The sequence below is a fragment of the Chelmon rostratus genome, chromosome 24 (assembly GCF_017976325.1).
Source record: "Chelmon rostratus isolate fCheRos1 chromosome 24, fCheRos1.pri, whole genome shotgun sequence".
Lineage (NCBI taxonomy): Eukaryota > Metazoa > Chordata > Actinopteri > Chaetodontiformes > Chaetodontidae > Chelmon > Chelmon rostratus.
The window spans coordinates 7,385,599-7,412,670 of NC_055681.1; the positions used below are offsets into that span (position 1 = coordinate 7,385,599).

Below are 27,072 nucleotides of genomic sequence, written 5' to 3' on the forward strand. Positions count from 1 at the left end.
ATGGTGAAGGCGGGTGCACTGCTCCTCCTGCTGGCAGGTAAGCAGCCACTGAAAGTGCTGCAGAATATAACCCTTATTTTAAAGGTGCAAAGACATGGCCAGAATTTAAAATGTTCAAGAAATGGAAACCTGTAAACCCTGTCGTCAAACAGTCAGCTAATAGGGAGCCTAGCAGGATGGCTAACTGTGCTAACTAGCTAGTAGCTACAGCCATAGATAGGTACAGCTGAGAGTACAGTGAGCAGCAGTTAGCAGTTACTCAGGTGATACGCTGCCTCCTTCAACAGGTGATCAAGTCCTCCACGTTGTACCTTTATGGAAGGTGCAGCAGCTCTGCGGCAGATTTCATCTAACACATAAATCAAATTAAAAGTCTTTGCTTTGAAAGGTTTGAAAGTGAGGCGTCCCTGCAGCCCTGGCACATTTGTCACAAACTTTTAGAACATGTGCTAGCCAATAAAAAAGGGGAAGGACACCTCTTAATCAATATGAGGAAGTTGGAACAAGTTAGTCTCACACGCTGAAGAGATTTTGCAGTAGATGGAGAACATTGCTCCACCTGTTCATGAGGGGCTTCACCTTTAAGAAGTCACATTTCTGAATGAAATAATTCGCTCAGACTGAAGCCAACTCCTGCAGTGATTCACACTGTAGGAAAGATGTTCTGCATCTAAACATTTATTTCATGACTTCATTCAGTGTTTTACACCCAGAATTTATCGCAGTGATAAATGTCATCCAAAGTGTGAACTGGGGCTGAAAAGAGAGAAAGCTGCTCTTGATAGATTGATGTATGATGTGTCTCATGTCTTTTTCCTTCATATTCACTTTGCTGTAGTGGCTGCCAGCCAGGTCGACCTTTCTCTGTCTCAAGTCATTAACGGTTCTGGAGAGGTGAACATCAGCTCCTGCCCCATCACCTTCTATGGACGCAAATACTCAGTGATGGAAGTGAGTAACATGAAAGCATGTTTGAGAAAAGGCTCGTCTCTGCCTCTGCTGTTGTTATCGAACAGACTGATGCTGACGGCCGTCTGTTAGCCAGCACGTCTCTTCCAGATTTCCACCACAGTTCAAATCTCGTGATCATGAATGGCGTCTCTCTGTTCTCGCAGGTGTCGTTCAAAAATTCGTCTGCTGCAATTTGCTTCAAAGGAAACTCATCTGAAGCCGCACAAGACTGTATGTTGATAACAGACCGATTGGATACAGAAAATGTGACTGTGAATGTGAATTATTCCACAACTGTTGGATCGACAGTCCATCCCCGCATGGTGTACAATTCGACCTGCAATGTCGTCGCTACCATGATCGGCTCCAAAAGTTATGTGAGTCATTGTTGGTTCCATGCTTTCAGTTCGACTGTCCAGCTTTTTGGACAAAATGAACAAGACATTGTGCCGCAAAGTGAACTGTGAAGCTCATTTCTGAAATATTTCTTCACATTTTCTTGTCTGTCTGTTTTCAGTGGGGAATTAAATTCTACAACTTCGGTGCACAAGCAGCTGCGAGTCTCTTCACATTTGCAGACTACACTCCAAACTTTATTGTAAGTATATGCAAGCAGCAACTTTGCTTTTTGAGATGGAGCTGTATCCAATCTGCAGCAGGAACTTTTTCCTCATCTCACCAAAGACGGTTGTCAGAAATGACACATCACTTTGCTCAATCTGTACAATCTGAACCAAACTTGATCAATTTTGAATCTGTTTTACTGAATTATGTTGATTTTTCCGCCCAATATATGACTACAAAACAATGCAGGCTGACAGAGTGATTGACTAGCAGGTGGAGAAAGTCACTTCAAACATTTTGTGGCTAAAAAGAGTTGGTGGAGAATAAACGAGTGAATATTGATCCAGGGTGGGAGTTTGTGAGCTGTTTTGAGCCTCAGGTGGCCATAAAGATTGATTAGAAATAACGAACCATAAGTTAGATCAAAGACTTTGCAGACCCTCTCAGAGTGATCCTACCAGTCTGGGAATTGAACCAGCTGCCTTCTGGTCAACTTTCCACAGATCTGTCTGATGTTTAGGTCACCACTGATCTCACCATCCTACTGAATTGTCCTAAAAGTTGAGAAAAGTATTTATACATATAAATAAAAAGGGGGGCTCAAGTCCCTGTTTGCTCAGTATTGGAGGAGTAATCTTGACTTTTGTTTCTTGCTTTTCTAGAACGCGAGTGCAGTGGTCGGGAACTCATCTCTGGGTTCATGGTCCTACAATACCAGTGTAGGACCTGCCAGGGGTTCCGTAGACGTCAGCGGATGCAGACTCTCAGGTAGGCAAATCCGGTGCTTCCCAAAGAAGGGACTGGGACGAAACTGACCCTTCACTAAACTCCTCCTCCGAACATCACTGTAACTCAGCTTTGGAGCCGTACATTTCTCTGCATGTTGATGTGCATGAGGCTCCAAGAAGAGTTTGGAGGATGGCGTCTTTTTTGTAGTTTTTCAAAAATCTAAAGCACAAGAGCAAAAGTATGTGGAATTGGTTAAACTTTGTCTTTATCTGATCTAACATAAGCTGCAAATATTAGCATGTCTGGCTAACTACCTTGCTACCTGCAGCAGTAAACGAGCGGAGGCAATGGGTGTGTTATTAGCTTCTACATTATTTTGTGGTGTTTTAGGTTAGAAAAATACCTGTTAAGGAGCAACACATCCACTGTCTTTAAATTTTGTGCACCAGTTGAAGTTAATATTAAACAAAGTTCATTAACCTCCTGTCACCTCCCAGATGGCGTTCTTGCATCCGGTTCGAGCATGCTCAGTCCAGGAACTTGCTCCAACTTCACCTGTAGCGTCTCTGCAGTCCTCAGTCGTGCTGATACATGTGGACCCCTGGAGGTTTGCCTGGGCAACAACATGTAAATATGTTTGCTTTATATTTGGAGGAGAGTTTGAATAAACGTTTGACTGACTGATTTAAATGAAGTGTCACCTGAGAACGTGACACAAAACAAAAAAACTAAAAATCTATTTTAATTTCTCATCAGCTGAGGAATCATGTCATGTGACATGCGGGAAGCCAGGGTGATATTTTCAAAGCATTTGTTTTGTCCTCACATTTTTTAAGCAGGAAACAATGAATTGATGACCAATTAATTCTATTTTCTGTTGATCACCTGAGCTATTAAGTGACTAATTGTTTCAGCTTTAATTCAGATATAAGCAGGTTCATTCTAAACTGACAGTGAGAGTGTCATCCCAGTGGAACATTACATCGATTTTATTTTCTTGTGTTTACAACCTAAACTCACACCATTAATGATACGAACTACAAGCAGTAAACAGTTGGACTGAGGTTGCAGTTTAACCAAAATGTGTATGAATTTGGACAGTTTGTTTTCAATCTAAGGCCACTGAGTGATTTTTGCGAGTATTTGTATGGATGTGTATCTGCAGTTAGGTTTGTCATCGTTAGAGATGCTGTCTTTGTCACTTATGTCCACACTTTGGACATATTCAAGTGATCAAAGAGCTGCTTCTGTTCTGCTGTTGTGTTGCACATCCATAAAGTCAGGGAACTTAAACAAGACATACAAAAAAAAGGTCCAAATCCAGGAAGCAGAGGCCGAGATATCCTGACATATCTCTTGGAGAGTTGCGCCTACATTTGCTGCTCCTACATTTCCCATAATGCAACCCAGTAACAGTCCATGGCCCCAGTTTGTAACCCAGGTTGTCTGTGAAATGTTTGAACGTTGCAGCAAACTCTAGATATTTAATATTTCAGACTCATTTATGACCCCAGAGTTGTGTTTTTAGCCTGAGCCACAGAGGACGAGTGTTTTCACTAACTCCCCGTTATGAAGAAACAGCCCAGTCGGCAAAATAACATGTTGGCATTTGATGTTTCTGCAAACCACAAATATGTGAAATGAATATGTGTCATATGTGTTATTAGCAACGATTCTGAAAGCTAATGAGACGCCTGCCGAGCAGCAGGAAATTATGTCTTCATAGGATAAAACATCTTTCTGTCATTGTGCTCTTTGGATTTTTCTCTCTGAGAGAAAAACATAGAAAATATCTGTCTCTTTCCATCTCCATCAGCTGCCATCAACCCCCTATCGTGTGCACTGTGACGGGCTCCACTGTCATCGATTTCTTCGGCAGAGTTAACTCTATCGGTGATCGCTGCGCATATAATCTGATGAGGCCTCTGGGAAGCACGAGTTTCGTCCTATTGGCACGTTTCCGGGAGCGACGGCGTACAGATGTGTCGTTCTTGGACCACTTGATCATACGGATAGGTGGTGTAGATATTTATCTGGAGCAAGGTGGAAGAGTTCGGGTAAGCTGCCACAGCGTATTTCTGGGTTTGTTTTTCAAAACCGCAGCTTTTATCGTCTTTGTCCATGATGAGTAAATCTGCAACCTCCTTTCTATAGAGAGATAATTTAAGATGACAGATAATGTCCAGATGCACCCAGCCGTGCTGCGTTGTGGCCTGTTTGCTGCACCTGCGGGTCTAGAAACTGTTGTCTGTCCCAACATTCTTTAAACAGACGTTTAAATAAGAAATGTTTGATTGCGCCACACAAACAAAACATTTAGGTCACAAATCCTCAGCTGTGAAAAATCCTTCTTCCAGTGGGAAAAGCGCACATGCACAGCACATGTACGTACAGTTTGTATTCGTGATGTTTCAGCCAGTGTCTCCTTCATTCTGTCCGTCTGCTGTGATGCAGATTAATGACCAGGTACAAGCGCTCAACTCCACGGTTCAGCTGGCTCACGGCGTGGAGCTCTGGAAGGACCAGCGTGGAGTCAGTGCCAGGATAGTTTTCCCCAACATGACCATCTTCTTTGATGGCAACACTGCACATGTGTCAGGTACAGAAAGCTAAATCCTGTCTGGACAGAACGAGGGACGGCGTGTTTGTGCCGCTCTGTGGCCTTAGCTGTTTCAAAGCTGATCACTGATTTGTCTTTCATTGTCTCCTGACATCAACCAGGAAATCTTGGACACTATGAGGGCTTGTGTGGCAGCCCCACTAATTCCAGTCACATCACCACCCTGCGTGCAGCCAAGTCTTTTTACAACATCTCTGGGTAAAACTCAGTCACACCCAAATGAATGCATGACTGATATGACCTGTCTATTATTGCTGCATGGCCAACATGCTGTGCGGTTTGTCGCCCCCTAGTTGTGAGGATCCGCAAATGGAGGCCAGCGATCGTAGGGTCAGCTGCCAAAATTCAACTCAACAGTAAGAACCGACCCATCAAAACACACACTGAACACTGGTGTCATCCCTAAAACACACACGAGTCATCTTCATCACACGTTCCTGCGGTGCCAGTACAGTCATGTGATCAGGAAAGATAAACACACATAACTGTTTGGAAAACTGCAACTTCAACATCATCCTTCCTCTCTGCATTGCAGCTGTGGGCTCTTGAAGCAGGGACTCTTCAGTGATTGCCACCTCTACGTTGACCCAGAGCCCCACATAACCGCCTGTAGAAACACTTTGTGCAGCTACCCGACGCTGGACGGCCTCGGCTGCCAGTTTTTTGAGGCTTACGTGAAGGCCTGCAGCCTGAGAAGCAACATCATGCTGGTGGACTGGAGGTCAACGACCGGCTGCTGTAAGAACCAGTACACATTTGTGTGGTCTGAGTCGACTCATTTCCATTTCAAGTAGTTTACTGTTTACGGTGATGAGTATGAAGAAGCTAAAAATAAAATGCTCACTTTAAGCAGTCAGCTCATTGAAAATGTTCCACTGTCCCAGCACCAGTGGAGGATTTTGGACTTTCTTTATAAACAAATGGGCTCTCCCTTTTAAAAAGGCATTTTCACATCACTCCTCCTTCATTTCACAGTGAGCCTCATGTGTCTGTGTGTCTGTCTGCAGCTGCTGCCCCTCACGCCTGTCTGGTCCAGCACTGCAGCTCTCACGAGTTCTGCGCCCTGAAGTTCGGTCAAACCCACTGCCGCTGTCGGGCCCTCTTCGCCTCCAAGCACAGAGCAACAGACACTTTAGGTACCGTGTGACAGCTGAGACATGACGAGCAGGTTAAAGGCTGGAAGCTCTGGTTAGACGGATGACAGAGAATAGAAGAGCTTGTGACTGAAAAACCAGCTGCTGATACACCTAAAAGATTGATTTTACTCCTGTAAACATCTGGCAGCTGGTCTGGGTTTTGTGGTTTGGTTAAACAGAAAAGCATTTTTCCTTTTCAGTTTAATTAAAACTAGACGTGTTTCAGCCTCCACGACAGCTCAGAATCAAAGAAATGTTTGTGAAATGAAACAGAAAAAATGATGGAACACTTCAACCCCACATGAATCATAGCGGTGACGGTTTCTCTTCTTTGTCCTGTTTGGTGTTCAGGCGAGCCGACAGTCTGCACGCAGAACTCTGCCACTCTTTCTCTGGCTGGTTGTCTGCTGGAGGACAGGGCCATCAACTCCTCCGCCTTACACCTCAATGACAAAAACTGCACAGGTGACATCGACAGCGAGACCCACATGGTGACTTTCAGTTTCAACACCAGCAGCAACTGCGGGGCGGAGGTTGTGGTGGGTACTGTCCGCTACTTTCTAGCTCTCAGAAAGCACAAAAACACCCGCTGCTGTTTCTGCAAATCGGTTCCTGTAGACTCACCCTAAAGTCGGGACGAGTCTCAGCCAGACGAGCCACATGTCGTTACTCTTTCACGGCCTTAGTTTGGTCTGTGTGCGCCTCACAGAGGGATGAGGACTTTTTTAAAGCTGCATGAAATTATTTGTTTCCACTTAGCGGCAGCAGAAAAATGTCTGGTTCCAGCAGACACTAAAGAGCTGTTTTATCCGCCTACTTTCCCTCTCTGTGATTGATGGAAGGCTCATCCTGTAGACTCACCTGGTTTTAACTTGAACACTGGGAGGATGTTTTTCACAGGTTATTGATTTGAGCAGAAAAAAGTGTCGTGCAGTGCAGTTTGCTTCCAGGAGGCTAAAGGGGCGAGAATATAAAATGTGATGAAATGAACTCATTCAGTTTTCCTCAGCTGACAACACGTCTGCCTTCCGTCACAATCTAGACAAACGGCACCCAAGTCATCTATAAGAACGCCGTCATGACGGGGAACAGCTCCTTGTCCGACGTCATCACCCGCCACAACCAACTTGTGATCGACTTCTCCTGCTTGTACAACAAGCCGGAAGTCAAGACCGTGGCCTTCAAGATCAGAGACGGGTGTGTGGAGGTTCTGGTTGTTCCTGTGTTGACTGAGGCTTGTTGTAGTCAAAGTTTAAGACAGCTGACCGGAGTGTGTGTGTGTGTGTGTGTGTGTGTGTGTGTGTGTGTGCGCGCGCGCGCTCTCCAGCTCTGTGGTGCAGCACATCGTCTCTGGATTGTGGAATTACACGGTGATAATGAACGCCTACAACGACTCCGGCCTCAGTAACCTCATCGGGTTGTCCAACGAGATCCAGCTCAACCAGAAGATCTGGGTGGAGCTGAGCTCGACGGGGCTGGATGACGAGCTGGTCGCCCTGGTGACCACCGACTGCTGGGCAACCAACGTGCCGTCATCTAATGGGAGCGTGCGATACAACCTCATTCAGAATGGGTGAGAAAGAACTCAAAACTGTGGCTTTGTGTGGGAGACTTTTGTGTCGTCACTGCTCCTCACGGCATCCCGTCTGTTTTCCTGTTTCTGAGCAGATGCCCGAACCCCGCTGACCTGACGGTGCAGGTGAAGGGAAACGGAGTGGGAACGTCCAACTCCTTCTCTTTCGACATGTTCGAGTTCTCCGGGAAAAACAACGAAGTCTACCTGCACTGCAAACTGGAGCTCTGCCTTAAAAAGAGCAACACCTGCCCTCAGGTGAGCAGGGCTGGCATCACAATTATTTCAGCCTCTTTTAAATTCAGATAAAAGTGTTTAAAGTAAGTTTCCTAAACCTGAAACCTCAAGTGTAACATCCTCTCTGTCCTGCAGAGCTGTGGCGGAGGCGCTTGGAGGCGGCGCAGATCTTCCAGGTATAAGCGTGCAGATGAACACGCCCTCATCACGATGGCCTGGACTCACTCGGTAAAGACAGCTGCCCGTTTTTATTATCTGCATGCTGTGTGAAGAGCCAAATTTAGATCCTCAGTGTGTCGAAAGAGACACAACCAGAAAGAGATTTGATCGAGAAATGTTTTGCTTTTCTTGGAGCTTAAAATCTAACGTTTGTCCTGTGGGAGGCGCTAGAGGAAAGGTCAAGGGGTCATTAAGATCAAAAGTCTCTGCAGCAGAATGTGATCAGGAGGTTTCTGACAGTAAGATTCAGATATTTTCTGTGTGAAAAAGAAAAGTTTAAAACAAGACTGATCCCGGTTTGTCTGGTTTCTTCTCAGGTGGATGAAGCTTAGTCCCAACAAGGAGTCTGAAATCTCACTGGTGCTGAAAGAGTGTTTGAAAGGATGTTTGAAGAGACACCAGATGTGATCGTCAGAACAGATCTTCATTTGATTCACCCGAGATGGTTCATATTATTTCTGCAGAATCCGTCCTGATTCAGTCCAATGATTCATGCAAATTATTAACGAGGTTTTGAAATGGAACATAATTTTTGGAGAAATTACATAGAAATTAAAGGAACTGTGCAATGAAGACAGATAATCAAAAGTGGCTTTAGGTGATTGTGTTTGCTATCTGCACCACTTCCTGGTCCTGTGAGCCTGAATGCTGCTTTAACAGAAGATAAAGACGTTTGTGGCTGAAAGAAGCTTTGCAGCAAGAAGTTTTAGAGATCCTGTGAAGGAAAATACTGACGTGACTGTGAACGCAACATTAACAGGTTACATTAACAAGAGGTTGTCAGGAGATTGAAGTTAGTATAAATGAAGACTGTCCGTTCAAAGTGTGGCTGTAATTTCACTGAGACATGCTGTTGTGCCATTGTTATGTCATTATTGTTATGAGCAGAAGGGTGAGGGAAAATCAAAAAACATGAAATAAAGAGAGTGAAAACTTCATTCATTCATCTGTTCTTCTTTTCTGCTTCCTTTATTTTGGATTTTGGAGCTCAACATGAAATCGTGAAGGACTTCATGTTCACTTTTTTCATTTTCATTCTTGAGACCATCAGTCTCTCCATCTTAAAGCTATCATGTTAGATTTGATCTTCTTCTCATTGTATTGTCCAACATCACCATCAATGTAATGTTTCATTTCCAGCAGCCTTTAGTCAGTAAAGTCAGTAAAACAACAGACAATGAAACACCAATGATGAAAGATGTTTAACACGTTTGGGCTCATTTTCGACTCCTGAATCATAAACTTTAAAGCGTTTCCTCACTATCTTTCATTACATCAATCCGCTGCTTAAAACTTCAGCTAAATATTGGTCATTACTTTTTGCTACCTCTTTAAATCTTCCTTCTGGCTGAAAAAAAATCCTCCTTGCAGCCAATCATAAAGTCCTGAGCTCCAGGGACAGACTCATATCAGACAGCGTCACTGCGCTTACCTCTTCTTCCCTCCAGGATGCTCCTTTTTCTCAGCCTGACCGCTCTCTTCTCTGCGGCCTTTTCCTCGGAGATGAACCAGACCTCCAAGCTGCTGGCGGAGAGCGGAGAGCAGTGCTCGGCCTGCGACTTCCGGGAGCACAGCAAGCAAATGAGGCTCCACAGCATCAAGTCGCAGATCCTCAGCATCCTGCGGCTCGAGCAGGCACCCAACATCAGCCGAGACATGATCCGCCAGTTGCTGCCCAAAGCGCCTCCTCTGACGCAGCTCCTGGACCAGTACGACCCGCGGGTGGAGGACGAGGACCACGCCACGACGGAGACCATCATCACCATGGCCACCAAGCGTAACTAAACCAAACCAAAAGCACTTCATATGTTTTTGTTTGTTTGTTTGTTTGTTTTGTTCTGCACCTTCTCTGAACGCCGTGCGTAAAGCGTGTGATCCGTGCGTAAATCCGGTGCGTGAAGTTTGTTTTCCAAGTGGCAGAAAACAGGAGACATTTTTTTTTTTGTCGCAAACGACCATGTAAACCTATATAATTAAATCATTTGTATCCCGCGGAGCAAATTGTATTATCAGTCAGTCAACGAGTAATTTTGGGCTTTCATACAAAATAGTCAAAGCATTCTGATTTTGGTGAGATGTTGGCACTTAAAATCCATAATTTGGCGAAATCTTTCTGCAAATCAAATCAAATAGTCGCTAATTGAATCTTTTACCTTCAGTAATATCAAGTGCTTAACTTCCATGTCAGTAGTGGGACAAGAAAGACGGAATTGATGATGATGGACTGCGTAAAAGTGTGCGTCTTTGTAAGTCTAATTAAAGTCACACAATCCAGCTTCATTTTGGGAAGTTTTACTTTTCCTAAAGCATTAGAATTACGTAAAAATATGGTTGTGATTAGCTGAAGCCTCGTTATCTTTGCTCGGCATTTGTTATGCACTTAGAATGCTTTTTGTGAAAACCACAAAACACACCAAACAAATGCTGAGACGGAAATAACATCATGAACATGGCAGCTTGTCGTCAAAAACATTTTGTTTACAACAAAGAAATTTAAAGATGAGTCTGCAAATGGATTTTAAAAAAACCTTATTAGTATAATAAGCTGCATGATATGTGTGTATTTATGTTTCCATGGCTGAATGTTCTATCTCGCAATATAAACGCATCACGCAAAGTGATTTGTGTGTCTGCCCGTTGATTCGGATCCACTCCAAGATTTTGTGGCTTCTTCTCTGGCCCATGCTACACCCTTCCGCCAAGTTTCATGAAAACCTGCAACCCCCTATTCTGTTAATCTCAAAACAGCACGCTTTTTCACAACAAAACACATGAGTTTGAATCCGTCTAAATGTCTTGGAAATATGACAGTGACATTATGAGTTGATATTTTGTCATGAGGCTGGTCCAAATAAAAACTTTTGCCCATAAATACTGTCAAGAAATCTGAGGGAAATCAGGTCATCAGTTTTTTTTATCGAAGGTAAGATGTAGTCTTGGCGGTGGTGCTGGAGGAAAAGGTCAAGGGGTCACCAAAAGAATTAGGGTTCATCCTCTGGAGATAGCAAATTTCATGCTAATCTGTTTCCTGGTTTGAGATATTTTGCTCTTGACTAAAGTGTTGGACACGCAAACCAATTGATTACATGAAAAATAAATGTTCAATCTGTTTGCATGAAACAAGTTCACATTTTAATGATTTCTTCCAGAGAATCCAATCGCCCAGGAAGAGCTCTCCTCCTGTTGCCTGTTCAGCCTCAGTCCGAAGATCCAACCCAAAAACATCCTGCGCGCTCAGCTGTGGGTTCACCTGCGGCCGGCTGACATGGTCACCACCGTCTTCCTGCAGATCTCCCGCCTCAAACCCGGTAAGGAGGGAAACAGCACCCGAGTCCGAGTCCGCTCCCTGAAGGTGGACACCGACACCGGTGCCGGCTCCTGGCAGAGCATCGACATCAAGTCTCTGCTGCAGGCTTGGCTGCGTCAACCGGAGACCAACTACGGCATCGAGATCAACGCCTATGACTCCAAAGGAGAAGATCTGGCTGTCACCTCAGTGGAGCCTGGAGAGGAAGGACTGGTGAGTGCAATCAAAATCTTGACTTAAAGCTTCACAACACACGAACAGTTTACTGAATATCTAGTTTTCAAGCTTGATTCCAGCAAGTCCATGACTGGCCTAATGGGGGCTTTGCAGGACTATTTTACGTGCATACATTAAACAAGGGTGTTGTTCTTCAAATGTGGCTCAACTAATCCAGGCTAACATGATGATATCTGGCTAAAATAATCTGGTTAAAATGAGATTAGATCAGACTTTATTGATCTCACAATGGAGAAATTCTCCTGCAGCTGCCTTGACTCTTTAAACACAGTTCCAAGATTGACCTGTGAATTGAAAACTTGCACTATGATGACCCCTTGTGGACAGAATAAATCCTGCACTGTCACGTTAGTGAAGTTGTCTGCAGTGTTTTGGGCCAAAAGCCAATTTTTCTTTTGCTGCAGCTTGTTTGTGGTTGCACTTTAAGAACCTTTTCAATTCCTTTCCAGCAACCGTTCATTGAAGTGAAGATCCTCGACAGCCCTAAGAGATCCCGCCGCGACTCTGGCCTGAACTGCGACGAGGAGTCTGCAGAGACCCGCTGCTGCCGCTACCCACTCACCGTCGATTTTGAGGAGTTCGGCTGGGACTGGATCATCGCACCCAAGCGTTACCGGGCCAACTATTGTTCGGGGGAGTGCGAGTTCATGCACCTGCAGCAGTACCCGCATGCACACCTCGTTAACAAGGCCAACCCAAGGGGCACGGCGGGGCCCTGCTGCACGCCCACCAAGATGTCGCCCATTAACATGTTGTACTTCAACCGCAAGGAGCAGATCATCTACGGAAAGATCCCGTCCATGGTGGTGGACCACTGTGGCTGCTCTTGAGGACACAGGCTTGACCATAGAGGCTTTCAGCAAAAGTGATGCAAAAATTCTATATTTTGGTCAAAATCTAAACTTCGACCCTGTAGCATCCATGTGCGAATGGAAAGAAATGCAAGGAGTATTTTTCAGGACAGGACTCCTAAAGTTGTTTTTATGTTCGTGCTTTGTGTCTTAAAAGCACAACAGAAGTCACAGAAATTCTTAAAAACTTAAAACAAAATACTATAATAATAATATTATAATATAATATTATAATCAGAAGTTATTGCATCTTAATCCTCACTTTCACAAGTTTCACCATGTTTATTTTTTCTTATGTTGGGCAAAATTTGAAATCCTTAAAGACTGCCCCCTCGTGGGTAAAAGTTTTAATCCACCGGGTGCACACAGGACTCCCTAAAAACTTGTTATTTTCCCCAGGGGCAGCGCTTTCTGCCCTGTGTCACACAGTGTCCTGTGCCCCATTGTCATCAGCTCGTATGGCTTCATCTCGTCACTTTTTGGAGAAGCTAACAAAACCTTAAGCGAAAAAGTTATTTACAAACCAAAGTTTTGCTTTACGGCCAAGATTAAACCTACAGGAGTCTTCCTAATTGTAGCTTCCTTGTACTGCCAAATCTACTAAAATACATCCACATTTAGACTGACTCAATTATGTCCAACAACAAAAATCTACTCAAATGGGGAGTCTGCATTCAGATATCAATGTAGCATCAATAAATGCATCACCAAACAGCAACTGAAATCTCAAAATCCTTAAAAAAAAACAACGAAAATAGTCAACCTAGGACTTGAACCCCAGTATTGAGGGAGAGAGTCCTGTATCAGAGCCATGAATCCCTCACAAAATGTTCTTTACTGGGACTCTGTCCCCCTTTATTCAATGTCATTGGACTTCTTCAAGCCCTGAGGGCAAACATCTCCAGTAACCACCCACAAGAAGGCCACAGAGCTTGCCGAGGCGTGCTCTGCTACATCCTGCAAAACCACACCTAACCGGGTGAAAAACCAAGTTTTCAGGGAGTTCCATCAGCATCAAGGCAGTGAATAATGCAACTCATGTGTATTCATACGTGTTGGTAAAAATATCATGAATGTAATGGATTCATGAAAAGAAAAACCTAGATATGAAAATCTGTGAAAGCACAAATTCAAAAACAAGATAGATAGATAGATAGATAGATAGATAGATAGATAGATAGATAGATAGATAGATAGATAGATAGACAGACAGACAGACTCCTGCTGCTTCCTGTCTTATGAAATCGTGTCCTGATTTGAGCCTTGACCAGAACAAACGCTGCAGGGCATCTTCCATGTGCGCCTTTATTTTGAAAAACATGAACCTGGTGACACTGAGCTGACAGATTGCCGTTCGCTGTCCCAAAGTTTGTTTGCGAACTCCTCACTGTGATCTGCTCTGAGGAGCGTCACAGTGATGTGTGAGAGAAGCATGTGTTGTGATTTTGATCAGTCAGTTGTATGTGAGGTGGATTGCCTGGTATGTTGTCAAAATGCAACTGGGGTTAGGGTTACTGAAAGTGATAGGCTGAGAGACCTGTCAGTCAAATCAAAGGCACCCCTGTGAGGTTGTCTTGAAGTCAAGTTCACGTCCTTGTGGCCTAAAGGTTGAATGCTTTTGCAGCATCATGAAAGATTTTCAAAGCTTCTTAACAACACATGATGGTGATGTCACAGTGTACTGACATGCCCAGGAGTACACTGCAATATCACTGCAGCAGGGTGAGAAATTAAGCCACTGGAGGTCAGCAAAAACAAGGTTTTATGGGGGGTTGATTTCAACCCTGGTTCAAGAAATTGAAAGTAAATGCACATGAATCATCATGTACAGTTGTTTTCCTGTTATAGTCAGAGTGGACCCTCTAGTGGACAATAGCAGGAATGCAGCTAAAGGCTCTCAGAGGCTCTCCTTAGCACTTAGCAGTGGCGTTTGGTGGTTAATTGAAAAACTCATAACTTTTTGCAGTTGGGAAGCAATAATACATTCATTTGCATGGCTTCACACCAAAATCTGACCTCCGAACTTAAAATGGACTCATGCAAAAACTAAAGAACATCAGAACCAGCCTTTAGAGGTGGTTTCAGATCTAAAAATCACCACTGACTCGTGAAATAGTGCATAAACAGCCAGAGAGGTTGTGGATCCACCAGCCAATTACAATGTGAGGGCAGGAACTGTGAACTCAGAGGGAGGTTTGATCTTGATTTGAAGCCGAGTGCAGATGTCCTTCCTGTTGTTGTGCTTCATGGGGGTTTCTGACCCAAAAGTCTTTGTTCTGCTGTTGGAACAGAACGTCCACGAGTGACACAGGTTTGTGATTCTGCAGCAAACAAAATGTCCCGTGTCAGATTAATGGGCAGCTTAGTCCTGTTTTTGTTGTTTCAGTGTGTTCAGCTCTTCAGAAGTTGTTTTCATCCACCAGAAGAAACATAAACAAAGATTTAAATTGCAAAAAAAGTTCAACTTCATGAGATTTTAAATCTCAATAAAATAGCTAAATATCATATGTTAAGATATTTTTTGACAACTTCTGATTTCAAGGATAAATGCCTTGAGAGAAAGACAGTTTAGATGGATAATTGTTGGATCTTGCATTTCTTATGGCTGAGACTGAAGCAGAGTTTGTTGCTGTTTATCTCTGGATAAGACAGCAAAACGTCAGGCCATGCTGTTGCATTTGTGGTCAGCTGAAGGTCTTGATGGCTGATGCATTGAGGGACAATCTGACAACTGATAACTCAGCTGGTGGTTGCTGGAAAGCATTGCATGGATGAGCTACTGTCTGTTATCACAAGAATCGAACCTCGTAGACAGTGAGCAAAGACATTGTCAGTCACTTGAAAATGTCATTTTCCGAGGTGAAATGTTTGCTTTTCAGCAGACATCGCTGAGATTATCTTTGATGCACATTTGTGTCTTTGAAAGCACCAGCAATTTACCTGCATTAACATGTAACTATAATGTCACATTATCACTTGATTCTCTTTCAAAATATGCTAAAAAGGGACCAAAACCAGTGGTCCTATGCATCGGAAACTAGTCAACAGTAATATACAGTATGTACATATTGGTAAGAAGTATGATAAGCATTATTTTAAACACAAGGGTGGTCCTTTTAAAGTTTATATTTGTCTCCCTGGTTATCTTCTATCAGTGCTGCGTAAAGTCTGCTTCACACAGTGGTTGTAAAGTATCAAACTCAAACGTTTCTGGGTAATGCAGTCCTTCAAATATATTTTTAAAAATATTTATTTCTGCCACCAGGTGGGGCTAACGCGCACTGTTTCCAAATTAAGATACTGGAGTATGAACGTGTTTTTTTTTTCAGACTTAATGCCACTTGTGTGTTTTAGATATTTGTATCGGTCAGACAGTGCTTTGTGCACTCTGTATATGTATATTAATAATCATAAATGTACTATAAAAGAATGAGGAAAGGATCCGAAAACAGCAGCATATGACTTGTCAGTTGAAGAATTATGACTCATATATATGCATGAATAACAGTGTTATCGCGTATTGTATCATGCTTTGGTGAGGAAACTAACAGGCTTGGATGCATTTGAAAAATCTTCACACTTTTCTGTGTTGTTGATTAACATTTATTTTTTTAAGTGCTGCTGAACGAAATATTCAGATTTTGTCGACCAAGTTAAATAACGAGCACAGTAGTCCATAAACCATATGTATACATATGTGTGTGTCTGTTAGTATATATACACACAAACATATATATGCATATATAAATGCACATGTACATATACGTATGTGTGTGTATATAAAGACACCCATATATGTATATACTGGACATAAGGGTATTTTTATTCCTCAAGATTTATCTTAAAATAAAATCTTCTTGTCCAGTCATATGTTTTGGAAATCGCTTTTATTTTATTTAGGACAACATGAAATAAGTGATGTGCAAAGAGATCTGTATCGTCAGTTTCAACACTGTAGGTGTGTGCGTTACTTTCTCTTTCTCTGAAAACACGTGGTCCCTGTAAGCTCTTCTACTTATTGGTTTTCCTCCCCTAAAAACTGCGTTGTGTTGCTTTTGATCATTTAAAATACATGTTGCGGATAGTTTGACACCATAAGAGTGCATGAAAAAAAAAATAAAAACACTTTTCCTCTTGAACCTGGGCTCATACTTCCAAATCTACATGAAAAACACACTGTGTATAATTGTTATTATGGGGAAGGTTGCTAACTGACAGAACAGCCGACATTTATCGCTGTGATTGGCTGTCACAAGTAAAAGGGCGAGCATGTGTCACGAATACGAGACGCTGATTGGATGACCCTGTTTCCGTACTGTCGCCAGTACCTAAAGTCTGCAGACTTACGCTGATTAACTCTCATGTAGGGTCGTTGCACAATTTTGGAGCACCCTTTTCGGAAATAAAACTACATTTCTGTTAAAGACAAAACACACATCCTCATTCTGACAGGTAAGTTTAATCACCTACTTCCTCACGCATCGGCAAAATGGAGCCCAAATGCGCAATTTGTTTTCATTTTTAGATACATTTACGCTAAACTCACCGACAAAATAAAGTAGCTGAACTTGACTTTGCTCGTTGACTTGTCGGTTATATAGCTTCCATCATATCTGTCAAAATTCAGTTTTATAGTTAACGATATCCATCACCGTCCACCACTTGCAGTCTCACGTTAAACAAGCGTTATTAACAATGACCTGTCCCAAATGTTGTAATTTCATTTCGTATGTTACACCAGCTGAATGACATGTAGGCGGAATTCACCAGTGAAATAAACTCATTTAGATTAACTGTTATATTTTATTGTATGACGCTGATATTATTAGCGATATAGAAAAAATCCTCAAAAAGTGTAATTTCTGGACGGAGTTTGGTTTACTAGCAATGCCAGGTGAGTCCAGGGAAGATTTCTGTTGGAGGATATCTTTAGACTGATGCTGGAGGCAGAGTGAAACCAGTGGGGAAAATGAAACCTATGGACTTCTCGCTTATTCATTGCCAGCATGTCATGAAAAGATACAGAGTTTGAATAATAAAACCATAAGAACCTATGCAACAATAACCTTCAGTTTGGCCATTTACCTGAAGAAGTGTGTTTTAGGAACCAGTTGCAGTTGAGAGTGGTTCTGTGCACACAAGCACAAATCTCAGACTTTCCTGCTGACTGTGAATGCATCTTTTTAAACTTGTATTTTCAACCATATTTAACCTCCATTCTTCCAACTTAAAGACCTTTACCATTTTTCTCTGAACAGAAATCATTCAGGAAGGAGAAGGGACACAGCCCATAATAATTAGCGAGTCAGCACTTCTGATTTCTTACTTGTTGCTCGGTTAATGAAGAAGTGAGGGATGTGTGCAGCAATGTGCTGTTTAATAAGTTCACTCAGTCTTCTGTCTGGCAGTAAATGTGTGTTAGCAGCTGGTCAAAGCACTGTGCAACCTCACAAAATTAACCAGCGATTTCTTGAGCTGTGGTGTCGTGAGTGAAGAGAGGAGCCGGATTCAAGCCACTCTGCTGAGGTGCTCATGAGCAAAACTTGGACTTTCCTCAAGCTCCAGAGCTCCCTGACCTTTGACCTCTGACCACACTGAGAGAAAGAGGGTGGGAAACAGAATATCTTATGAAGTAATTGCATTGTTAGGGATTGGATGAAACTTTACTGACTGCAGTGGGAACAGTGGGACATTGCAGAGGCAAAAATACAATTGAACACCACAAAAAACATGTGAAACAGCAGCAACGGTCGAACTGCAGATGACAATCTGAGAACATAAGTAATATAATCTGGACAGTAAAAGCACTATTTTTGATTGTCTTGAGATGGTTTGAAAAAGTTTTTTTTATAGAACATCTCAACTGAAAAAATCTAGGTCAAGGTAATTATTGGCTGATATATTACCTAATCACAGATAAATTGGTGTCAGCATCAATCCTGTGTGTAGGCTGAACATGAAACTGCCTGTGTGAGTTGTCTCCATCACATTCTTTGTCTATTTTTCAGCACTAAAACATTATTGTATATTCATTAATATTATATACGATATTCAAGCGATCCTTATCAAAAATGTTGAACCCTGAACCCTCATGAAGCTGCTCCTGTTCAACAGAAGATGGCGCAGTGGTGCCAGCTGCAGCTGCTGGACTGCAAGTACCTGGAGCAGGTGGACCAGCTGTATGATGACTCGTTCCCCATGGACATCCGTCAGTACCTGAGCAGGTGGATCGAGAGCATCGACTGGTAAGACTGGAAACTGGAGTGACAGCTCGCTGCTTATATCCACGTTACATCTGTTTTATATATTTTTCTCATTGATCTGTTTATTTTTTGAAAATAAAGTTAAAGATTACAAAAAGCCTCATTTAAAGTTTGCCTAAAATGGAAAATTCTGGGATTTTGGATGAAACAAAATATTTCACGGGGTCGCTTTGTGCTCTGAAAAATTGTGATAGTGCAGTTTATTGGCCAGACATCAAATAATTAAGCAGTTTAATCAATAATGAAAATAATAATTACTGTTTTGTATTTTGTTGTATCAAAAGAGACTTTAACAGTTGCCCTTGAATAAAATAAAAATTATGATTATTATATGATTATTTTTCATTATTATAGAATAGTGTTTCTAATTAATTGATCTATGAAAATGTCAGAAAATGGTGAATATAATGCTCATTACAATATCTCAAATGTCTTCAATTGTATTGATGTTCACTTTACTTTGTTGTAAACTCGAAAAATAGAATTTGTATTCAGAGAATAATTTTTGTTTTTGCTTCAAAGATGACAAAAAGTGTATAAAAAGTTTTCAAAACTGCTGCAAAATGTCAAGTCAATCAATGGATTAATTGTTTCAGCTTTACACTTTTATTAATGTTGCATTGTTTTGTGTGTTGAAAGTACTGCAAACCTGTGATCTGTAATTAATTAGTATTGAAATAAATACTAAAAGGCAATTAAATGCTTTTTGAACTGGGATCAAAAATGAAAGAAATGAAAAATTAATTCAGATTAACCCCTTGACGCCTGAATTTATTTAGAATTATATTAAAAAATTAGAGGCATTTGAGGAATGCATGCGTGATTCGGCTGCAATGTGGATTAAAGCGGTATGATGCGAATTCGCGACAATCAGCGTTAAGGGGTCAATTGATGTCAAATCTTAACAGTGGCCCCTTCAAAAACTGAGCTTTCAGTTATTCATCTTTTAAAGGGACAGTTCACCCAAAAATCAGACTTTTCCTCTTACGTATAGAGTTGTTTATTAATCCAGACTGTTTTGGTGCGAGTTAAGTTGTCTTTTTGGCTGTAGAAATATCGCTGCTTGCACAAAGCGTTTCTGTATTCCTCCTGGACTGAATCTATTGGTTACACCTGTAGTAGCAGTGCTATGTTCTCCGCCTCCTCAGGGAGACAGTGGCGTCTCAGGACTCTCTGGCCACAGTTCGGTTCCACGACCTCCTGGCTCAGCTGGACGACCAGCACAGCCGCTTCGCCCTAGAGAACAACTTCCTGCTGCAGCACAACATCCGCAAGATCAAGAGGAACCTGCAGGTTGGACTCTGTTGTTTGTGTAGTTGTGGCTTATAATTTTGGTGAGAAACTCTAAATGTGTAGTGATTGTCTGTCCAGGATCGTTTCCAGGAAGACCCAGTCCACATGGCCATGATCATCTGCAGAAACCTGAAGGAGGAACAGAGGATCCTGGCCACTGCAAAGAGTGCTGAGGTGAAACCTGCAACTCTGGGCATCGTTTTCAGGAAATTGCTACTGAATGTAATGTGTTTAGTTGGTGCACAGCAGGTCACAGATATTCATTCATGCCCCTGGAAGCTCTCAGCTTTTATTTAAGAGAGGAAATTCAGAAATTTCAGATCTATAAAGTGCAGAGTCATTTAAGACAGCAGGGCTTTGCTTTCTGTCATAGGCCCTGCACATGTTTTTTTTTTCAATGCTCTTCTTCTCAAATCTGCAAACCTGTGTGCCTCCTGTCTGCAGCAGGAGGGTGAGGGGACAGTGTCGGCCATGGTGGTGGAGAAACAGAAGCTGGACAACAAAGTGAAGGAGATGAAAGACAAAGTCCAGGTAGTTTTCCAGCAAAAGCTTCAGGTTGTGGCCTGACGTCATGCTTCTTATAGTGTCATTAATGGATCCGGCTTCTTCTCGATTCTTCTTCGTCAGGTGACGGATCAGAACATTAAGAGCCTGGAGGATCTGCAGGACGAGTACGACTTTAAAATCAACACGCTGAAGAACAGAGGTGGGAAACATGTTGAGCGATTGAGCTTCATCCGCACCGCTCCGCGTTATTTGCCGTTAAGAAGTAATTTTTAAAAAACTAATTTGCTGGACTGTGATTTAAGGGTCTCTTTACGTTTCTGTAGAGAATGAAATGAACGGCATGACTCCAAAGGAGCTGGAGAAAGAGAAGATGATGGTTGGGAGGATGTGCTTTGAGCTGAAAGCCAAACGACAGGTGAGCAGACAGACGTGTTGATCACTGAGAAAAGCTTTGTAAACACACCTTTTTTTACTTGTTAAAATCTAGTTTTCAAACCAAAGGCAACTGAAGGAATCTAAACCAATACAGAACCAATACAAAAACAAATGGATGATCAATACTTCAATTATTTATATTGCACCAAATCACAACTAAATTCATCTCATATACCGGCCATTGTGGTGAAGAGGGAGCTGAGTGTGTCAGTCGTCCTTTGAGGTTTTGGAGAGTGTTTTTTGTGGACGGTATCTTGAGGTCAAACCGGATGCTTTCTCTGTCAGGACGTGGTGCTCCAGCTGACCGACCTCCTGAACGTCACCCAGACGTTGCTGTCGGACCTGATCTCCGAGGAGCTGCCGGAGTGGAAGCAGCGGCAGCAGATCGCCTGTATCGGCGGTCCGCCCAACGCCTGCGTGGACCAGCTGCAGAACTGGTGAGACTCACCGCGTCCCACAAAGACAAACAACAGTAAAATAAGTATCTTCACCCACCTCTTCCTCTCCGGTCCCTCCTCGTCCTGCAGGTTCACAGCAGTAGCAGAGAGTCTCCAGCAGGTTCGCCAGCACCTGAAGAAGCTGCAGGAGTTGGAGCAGAAGTTCACCTACGACAGCGACCCCATCACACAGAAAAAAGCTTACCTGGAGGCCCGAGCCCTGGAGCTCCTCAAGAACCTCCTGTCCAAGTAAGGAGCCTCTTACACACAAGTTACAGCACAAGTACACCTGATTATTGATTTTCATTTGGGAATTGTTAAATAGCTTTTAAGGAGCTCATTTAACTCTGACTGTGTATGTGTGTGTGTGTGTGTGTGTGTAGCTCCCTGGTTGTAGAGAGGCAGCCCTGCATGCCCACCCACCCACAGAGACCGCTGGTGCTGAAAACAGGCGTCCAGTTCACTGTGAAGCTGCGGTAAGAAACAGAAAAACACACATCGCTGATGTCAAAACTTAGAAAGTGTTTTTTTCTGTGAACACTGCGGCAGGTTTGGGTCGGGCTCAGTCACGCTACAAAGGACAGGACTGTCTTGTTCTTCTATCTCTCAAATATTTATCATATTTTTATCATCTGCTCTCAAGTCTGCTCTTGTCGGCAGATCTGTGTTGACTTCCTGTCTCTGTTGAATAACTCGTTCTGGTTTCCGTTCAGGTTCCTGGTGAAGCTGCAGGAGTTCAACTACCAGCTCAAAGTCAAGGCCGTGTTTGATAAGTAAGCTGTGATCCAAAGTTCATTCACCTGCTCAAAACTGTTGAGACCGTGTGTGTGTGTGTGTGTGTGTGTGTGTGTTTTTGAACACCTTTATTAATAAATCTCTCCACTTCTGCTTTTCCTCAGAGATGTTGCAGAGAAGAAAGGGTACGTCTCAAAACCAGTTACACACACTTGAGAATACATAAGTAATGCTACCAGAACATGTAGTGCAGTCACTTACATTGATATTATTATTATTATTATTATTATTATTATTAATTAATCAGTAAAGGAAAAGCTTCTTCTTGCGCTTGAAAATATCTGAATGTCAAGAAATGTTTGATTCCTGATGAACTGACTTAGTGACGTCTGTCATCAGGTTTCGGAAGTTCAACATTTTGGGAACAAACACCAAAGTTATGAACACGGAGGAGTCGAACGGCAGCCTGGCAGCAGAGTTCAGACATTTGGTAATACGAGTGTTTTGTTTTAGATACTCCAGTGCGTTTGTACTGGAGGTTCGCTCTTCTGCGCCCCTTCATTTCATAGGAGGATTATGGAAACAGGAATTGTGACAAGGTGTTTGGTTGTTTTACGGGGGTGCAGGCAGGCTGAACATATCACCAAAAACCACGCGTATCCAAGTGTAAGTGTAAAAACTGTGTTTCTCTAATTTGTTCTCCTTCTCCACGCAGCAACTGAAAGAGCAGAAAGTTGCCGGCAACCGAACGAACGAGGTAAGAGCTTCAGTGATGAGCTGATCAGTATGACGTCAGTGTTGCCCAGTGTAATGGCGATACAATAATGACTCCATCTGCCTCTAAGCCTCGCTTTCACTGTGCATATCCTGTCTGCCACTGTTTGTTCAGGGTCCTCTGATCGTCACCGAGGAGCTTCACTCGCTCAGCTTCGAGTCCGAGCTGCAGCTCAACCAATCGGGACTCGACATCAAACTGGAGGTGAGAGCAGACGGCAGACACACAAAGATTGTTTTCTGTATGTCGTAGCAGAGGATTCACTTGTTATCTACTCTGGATTTTCATGTGAGTTTGTTCACGATTGTTGCCTGTTTTTTTTTTTGTTTTTTTTATTAAATATGTTGTTGTTGTTGTTTACATGCTGTTGTTGTCGCTGTAGGCCACATCTCTGCCTGTTGTGGTTATCTCTAACGTCTGTCAGCTGCCCAGCGGCTGGGCCTCCATCCTCTGGTACAACATGCTGTCCACCGAGCCCAAGGTGATCACTCTCACACACACACACACACACACACAACCAAGATACTGATGATAATCAGTTATTGGCAGTTATCACACATGCATGTTTCATAAGATGCATTTTAAGCATTTTGACAGTTATTATTATTTTCCATCACTCATCTCTGTATTGGTCTCAGGAATCCAGCATCAGCCAGTCATCTTTGACATGCATACGATACCAAGTTACCTCTTTTCTGCTCATCCTCAGAATCTGAAGTTCTTCATCTCCCCTCCGTCAGCGAAGTGGTCTCAGCTGTCCGAGGTCCTCAGCTGGCAGTTCTCCTCCGTCACCAAGCGAGGCCTGAACCAGGAGCAGCTCAACATGCTGGCAGACAAACTGCTCGGTAGGAATCCCTCTGATACCTGCAGGCTTGCTCCACTCTTACGCTGGTGAATTCAGTAACTCACAGTGGCGGCATGCGTAACGTAGACCTGAATGTGTCTCCGCAGGAGCCAAAGCCCAGAGGAACCCAGAGGGACAAATCCCATGGACCAAGTTCTGTAAGGTGAGCTGCAGTCAGCCTTTGAGGAAAACATTCTGTTATTCTTGAACTTGTCAAAATGTCTTTCATATTGGATCTTTTGGATTTGTCAATCTAAATGTATTTTTATTGACTTTGTCCTGCAGCAGAGCACCAATGAGAAGGCTTTTCCCTTCTGGTTGTGGATCGAAGGAATCCTGGATGTGATTAAAAGACACCTGCTTCCCCTCTGGAACGACGGGTGAGCCATGCTGTGGTTTTTAGAGTGAGAGGGACACATTTCTGATTGGTCCGGGGTGGAGCTGTGAGTATTTTCTGTCTGTGTGCAGCTCCATCATGGGCTTCATCAGTAAGGAGAGGGAGAAGGCTCTGCTGAGTGACAAGTGTCCTGGTACCTTCCTGCTCAGGTTCAGTGAGAGCAGCAGGGAGGGAGCCATCACCTTCACCTGGATCGAACACGACGTCCACGGTGAGCAAAGTGTTCAGTAAAAGTACGAATACTGCACGGTAAAAATACTCTGATACAAGTAAAAGTCCTGCAGTGAAGATGTTACTCAAGCAAAATTACCACTAAATGTGGATTAGTCCACCGCAGAAAATAGTCCACAACAGATTCACCACTTCCACCTGTGCATAATGTAGGACAGTCTGGCATTTCCTACAGTCTGAACTGTGAACTCGTCTCTGAACAGACAAGCCGCTCTTCCACTCTGTGGAGCCGTACACAAAGAAGGAGCTGTCCGCCGTCTCTCTGCCCGACATCATCCGCACCTACAAGGTGATGGCTGCCGAGAACATCCCCGAGAACCCGCTCCGCTTCCTCTACCCCAGCATCCCAAAAGACAAGGCCTTCGGGAAGTACTACCCCAAACCCTCAGAGAGTAAGTCACACAACAAGTCTATATACTAATATTGAGGATTCTTCACATGAGTATTTCTTTTTTTCTGCTGTGTCCTCTCCACCACAGTTCAGAGGGAAATATACATTTTTTACTTCACTGCATTTGCAGATTGTTAAAAATTATCAGTTTAAAAGATATGATGCCTTGTTCAGTGCACAGAATCTGCCTAAATGTGTTTTCTTAAAAACTATTTTTTAAGATGACACTATCTGCCCTAAATCTGCTGTTTTGTTATGCAAATTAAGCATTTAAGCAAAATGTTTTTCTTATTTGTATTGCAGCAAACCACTGCTTCGTTCCAAGCCAGTATATCAGTACCTATGCTGTTACTTGTTTTGAATAAATATTTTACAGTGTGCTAAAGGGTCTGACTACTTCTTCCACCACTGATTATTATCCACTGTCCCAGTAAAAACATGCACATTATGATACAAAACTTCATTCCAACTGTGAAAGTTTTCTCTGTGTTTAACTGACTTCCAGTTCCAGAGCCCATGGACGTGGAGAACCCAGAGAGGAGCGGCTACATGAAGACGGAGCTCATATCCGTCTCAGAAGTGTAAGCATCCGTCACAGAAACACAGAAAGTTTTATGCGTGTTAGTAATAGATTGGGCAGAGTTAACGTGGATGTTGGTCTGTCCTGCTGACAGACATCCATCCAGACTGCAGGACAACATGATGCCGATGTCTCCTGACGACTACAAGGCTTTGGCACAGTACGTCAGCCCCAGAGATATTGACGCTGTGGTGAGTTCCGCTTAAGTACATACCACGAGTGAACAGACTGCTGCTGAGTGCAGCTTTAAATACTGCCGTCCAGAGTTCTGCACAGGTCCAGAACTGAACCCTTTAATATCAGATCCATGATGCTGAGGTCTCTGTCTGTCTCTGTCTTTTTCTTCTTGCTCTGCTCTCAGGCCAACAATCTGATTTCTGGATTTGAAGAGTTTGAAGTTCAGGTAGATGGAGCATTAATGTGTTGTTCACACATATAGTTTGGTTGCTCTGGTCTGAATCAGTTGATAAAATGCCAAACCACTTGAGAACATGCACTTCACTTATTGGTCAGATGTGTCTGGGGCAGGAGTGGGAATGTAAACACAGGAAGAGGGTCCTGAAGGGGTTCCACTGGCCCACCCCATTACACTAGTCCAAATCCAGCATTGATTCATTCTATAGCAACTGTTTTTGCTCATCCTCATTGCGTGACGACTTGCATGACCTGCCTACAGGAGCCTTTTCGCTCAGACTTGGAGAGTATGAACGTCTTGTGGCTGGATCAGATCCAGGTCGCATCCAGTCGATTCCACGACAACCCCTCCAGACTTTGTTTGGTCTGCAGCAAGATTTGATTTACAGCTTTCACACCTGCACAAATGAGCTGCACTAACCCAAATCAAACAGGTTCGGTGTGAAAGCAGCCTTCCCTTTAACACTGCTAACAGCTCTCTGCCTGCCCTCTCCCTTTTAACTGCAGCTCCCAGCACAAGTTGCTGTGTTTTGTGTTGATAAGAAGAATTAAAAGGTTTCTCCTTCTTCTTCCCAGATGAGCGCAGACTTTCCAGACCAAAACTGAGGACGACTGAGTTTATTCACTTCATCCGCGTCTTCACACTAGACTTTCTTTCAGAGATTTTAACATCACATGATTAGCATCACATTGAATGAGGCTTAAATCAAGTGATCTGTCATTTTATTTATGTACGTGTATGTCTTTTTTAAAATCTGAACTTTAAACTCAGCTGTAAAACAGTGAAATTCAAGAATGTGACTGTGCATGCCTTCTTCTTTGCAAAAGAAATACTATGAAAACATGCTGAATCATAGAAAGCTCTGTATGATTTAACATTTGTGGGAACGTGTGAGCCTCTTTGCATAGATATAATGTAAGTGTGGAGGTTTCATGCAGCACTCAGATCTGTATCATTAGCTTTGGTCTGATACAGTGATGAAAGAGTGGCAAAGCTGAAGCAATTAAACCACTTCACGACTTCATGAGTTCTGTTTATTTTTCATGAAACATGCAAACATGCATGCTGATGAAAACCAAATGTCCTGTTCCTGAAGATTTTCAGGAACACTAAAACGAGCTAAAGTTAAAAACTAGAACAGCATTGTTCTCATCAATTAATGTGCTATTTTCTCGATGAATCATTGATAAAATGCCAGAAAACAGTGACACTTCGGGCATGAACAGCGAGAGACTGACGTGACTGCCATCCAGTGGTCACTGTCAGTAACTACACTGACAACAACACTCACAGTGTGTGTGCGTGAGCGACACCACTCACTTCATCTGTCAAAACCAATTTGTCA

At 42.9% G+C, this 27,072-nt stretch overlaps 3 protein-coding genes across 10 annotated transcripts; all 3 read left to right on the plus strand.

Annotated features, from left to right (window-relative positions):
* Positions 1-8,361, plus strand: LOC121627690 (alpha-tectorin-like). The gene is made up of 15 exons (XM_041966717.1): positions 1-37; positions 839-951; positions 2,178-2,283; positions 2,742-2,871; positions 4,061-4,301; positions 4,699-4,843; positions 4,966-5,062; positions 5,400-5,602; positions 5,872-6,000; positions 6,352-6,539; positions 7,043-7,197; positions 7,328-7,573; positions 7,669-7,831; positions 7,946-8,038; positions 8,347-8,361. Exons 1-15 carry the CDS (start codon positions 1-3, stop codon positions 8,359-8,361), a joined length of 2,061 nt encoding a protein of 686 aa, XP_041822651.1.
* Positions 8,362-9,478: 1,117 nt separating this feature from the next.
* On the plus strand, positions 9,479-12,403 carry LOC121627159 (growth/differentiation factor 8-like). The gene is made up of 3 exons (XM_041965855.1): positions 9,479-9,806; positions 11,179-11,549; positions 12,023-12,403. Exons 1-3 carry the CDS (start codon positions 9,479-9,481, stop codon positions 12,401-12,403), a joined length of 1,080 nt encoding a protein of 359 aa, XP_041821789.1.
* A 4,340-nt stretch (positions 12,404-16,743) lies between these two features.
* On the plus strand, positions 16,744-26,751 carry stat1a (signal transducer and activator of transcription 1a). 8 transcript variants are annotated; one of them, XM_041965960.1, is made up of 25 exons: positions 16,744-16,876; positions 18,539-18,669; positions 19,836-19,980; positions 20,059-20,154; positions 20,425-20,511; positions 20,608-20,686; positions 20,811-20,902; positions 21,208-21,359; positions 21,450-21,608; positions 21,743-21,835; positions 22,073-22,132; positions 22,259-22,279; positions 22,494-22,584; positions 22,810-22,851; positions 22,984-23,073; positions 23,252-23,350; positions 23,579-23,714; positions 23,821-23,876; positions 23,999-24,093; positions 24,182-24,321; positions 24,545-24,733; positions 25,238-25,313; positions 25,407-25,503; positions 25,674-25,715; positions 26,303-26,751. In XM_041965960.1, exons 2-25 carry the CDS (start codon positions 18,542-18,544, stop codon positions 26,330-26,332), a joined length of 2,295 nt encoding a protein of 764 aa, XP_041821894.1. In that variant the 5' UTR covers positions 16,744-16,876; positions 18,539-18,541; the 3' UTR covers positions 26,333-26,751. The 8 variants fall into 8 exon arrangements, with proteins under 8 accessions (XP_041821894.1, XP_041821901.1, XP_041821896.1 ...); XM_041965967.1 differs by having other exon boundaries at positions 24,260-24,321; XM_041965962.1 differs by having other exon boundaries at positions 24,002-24,093.
* The last annotated feature ends 321 nt before the right edge of the window (positions 26,752-27,072 follow it).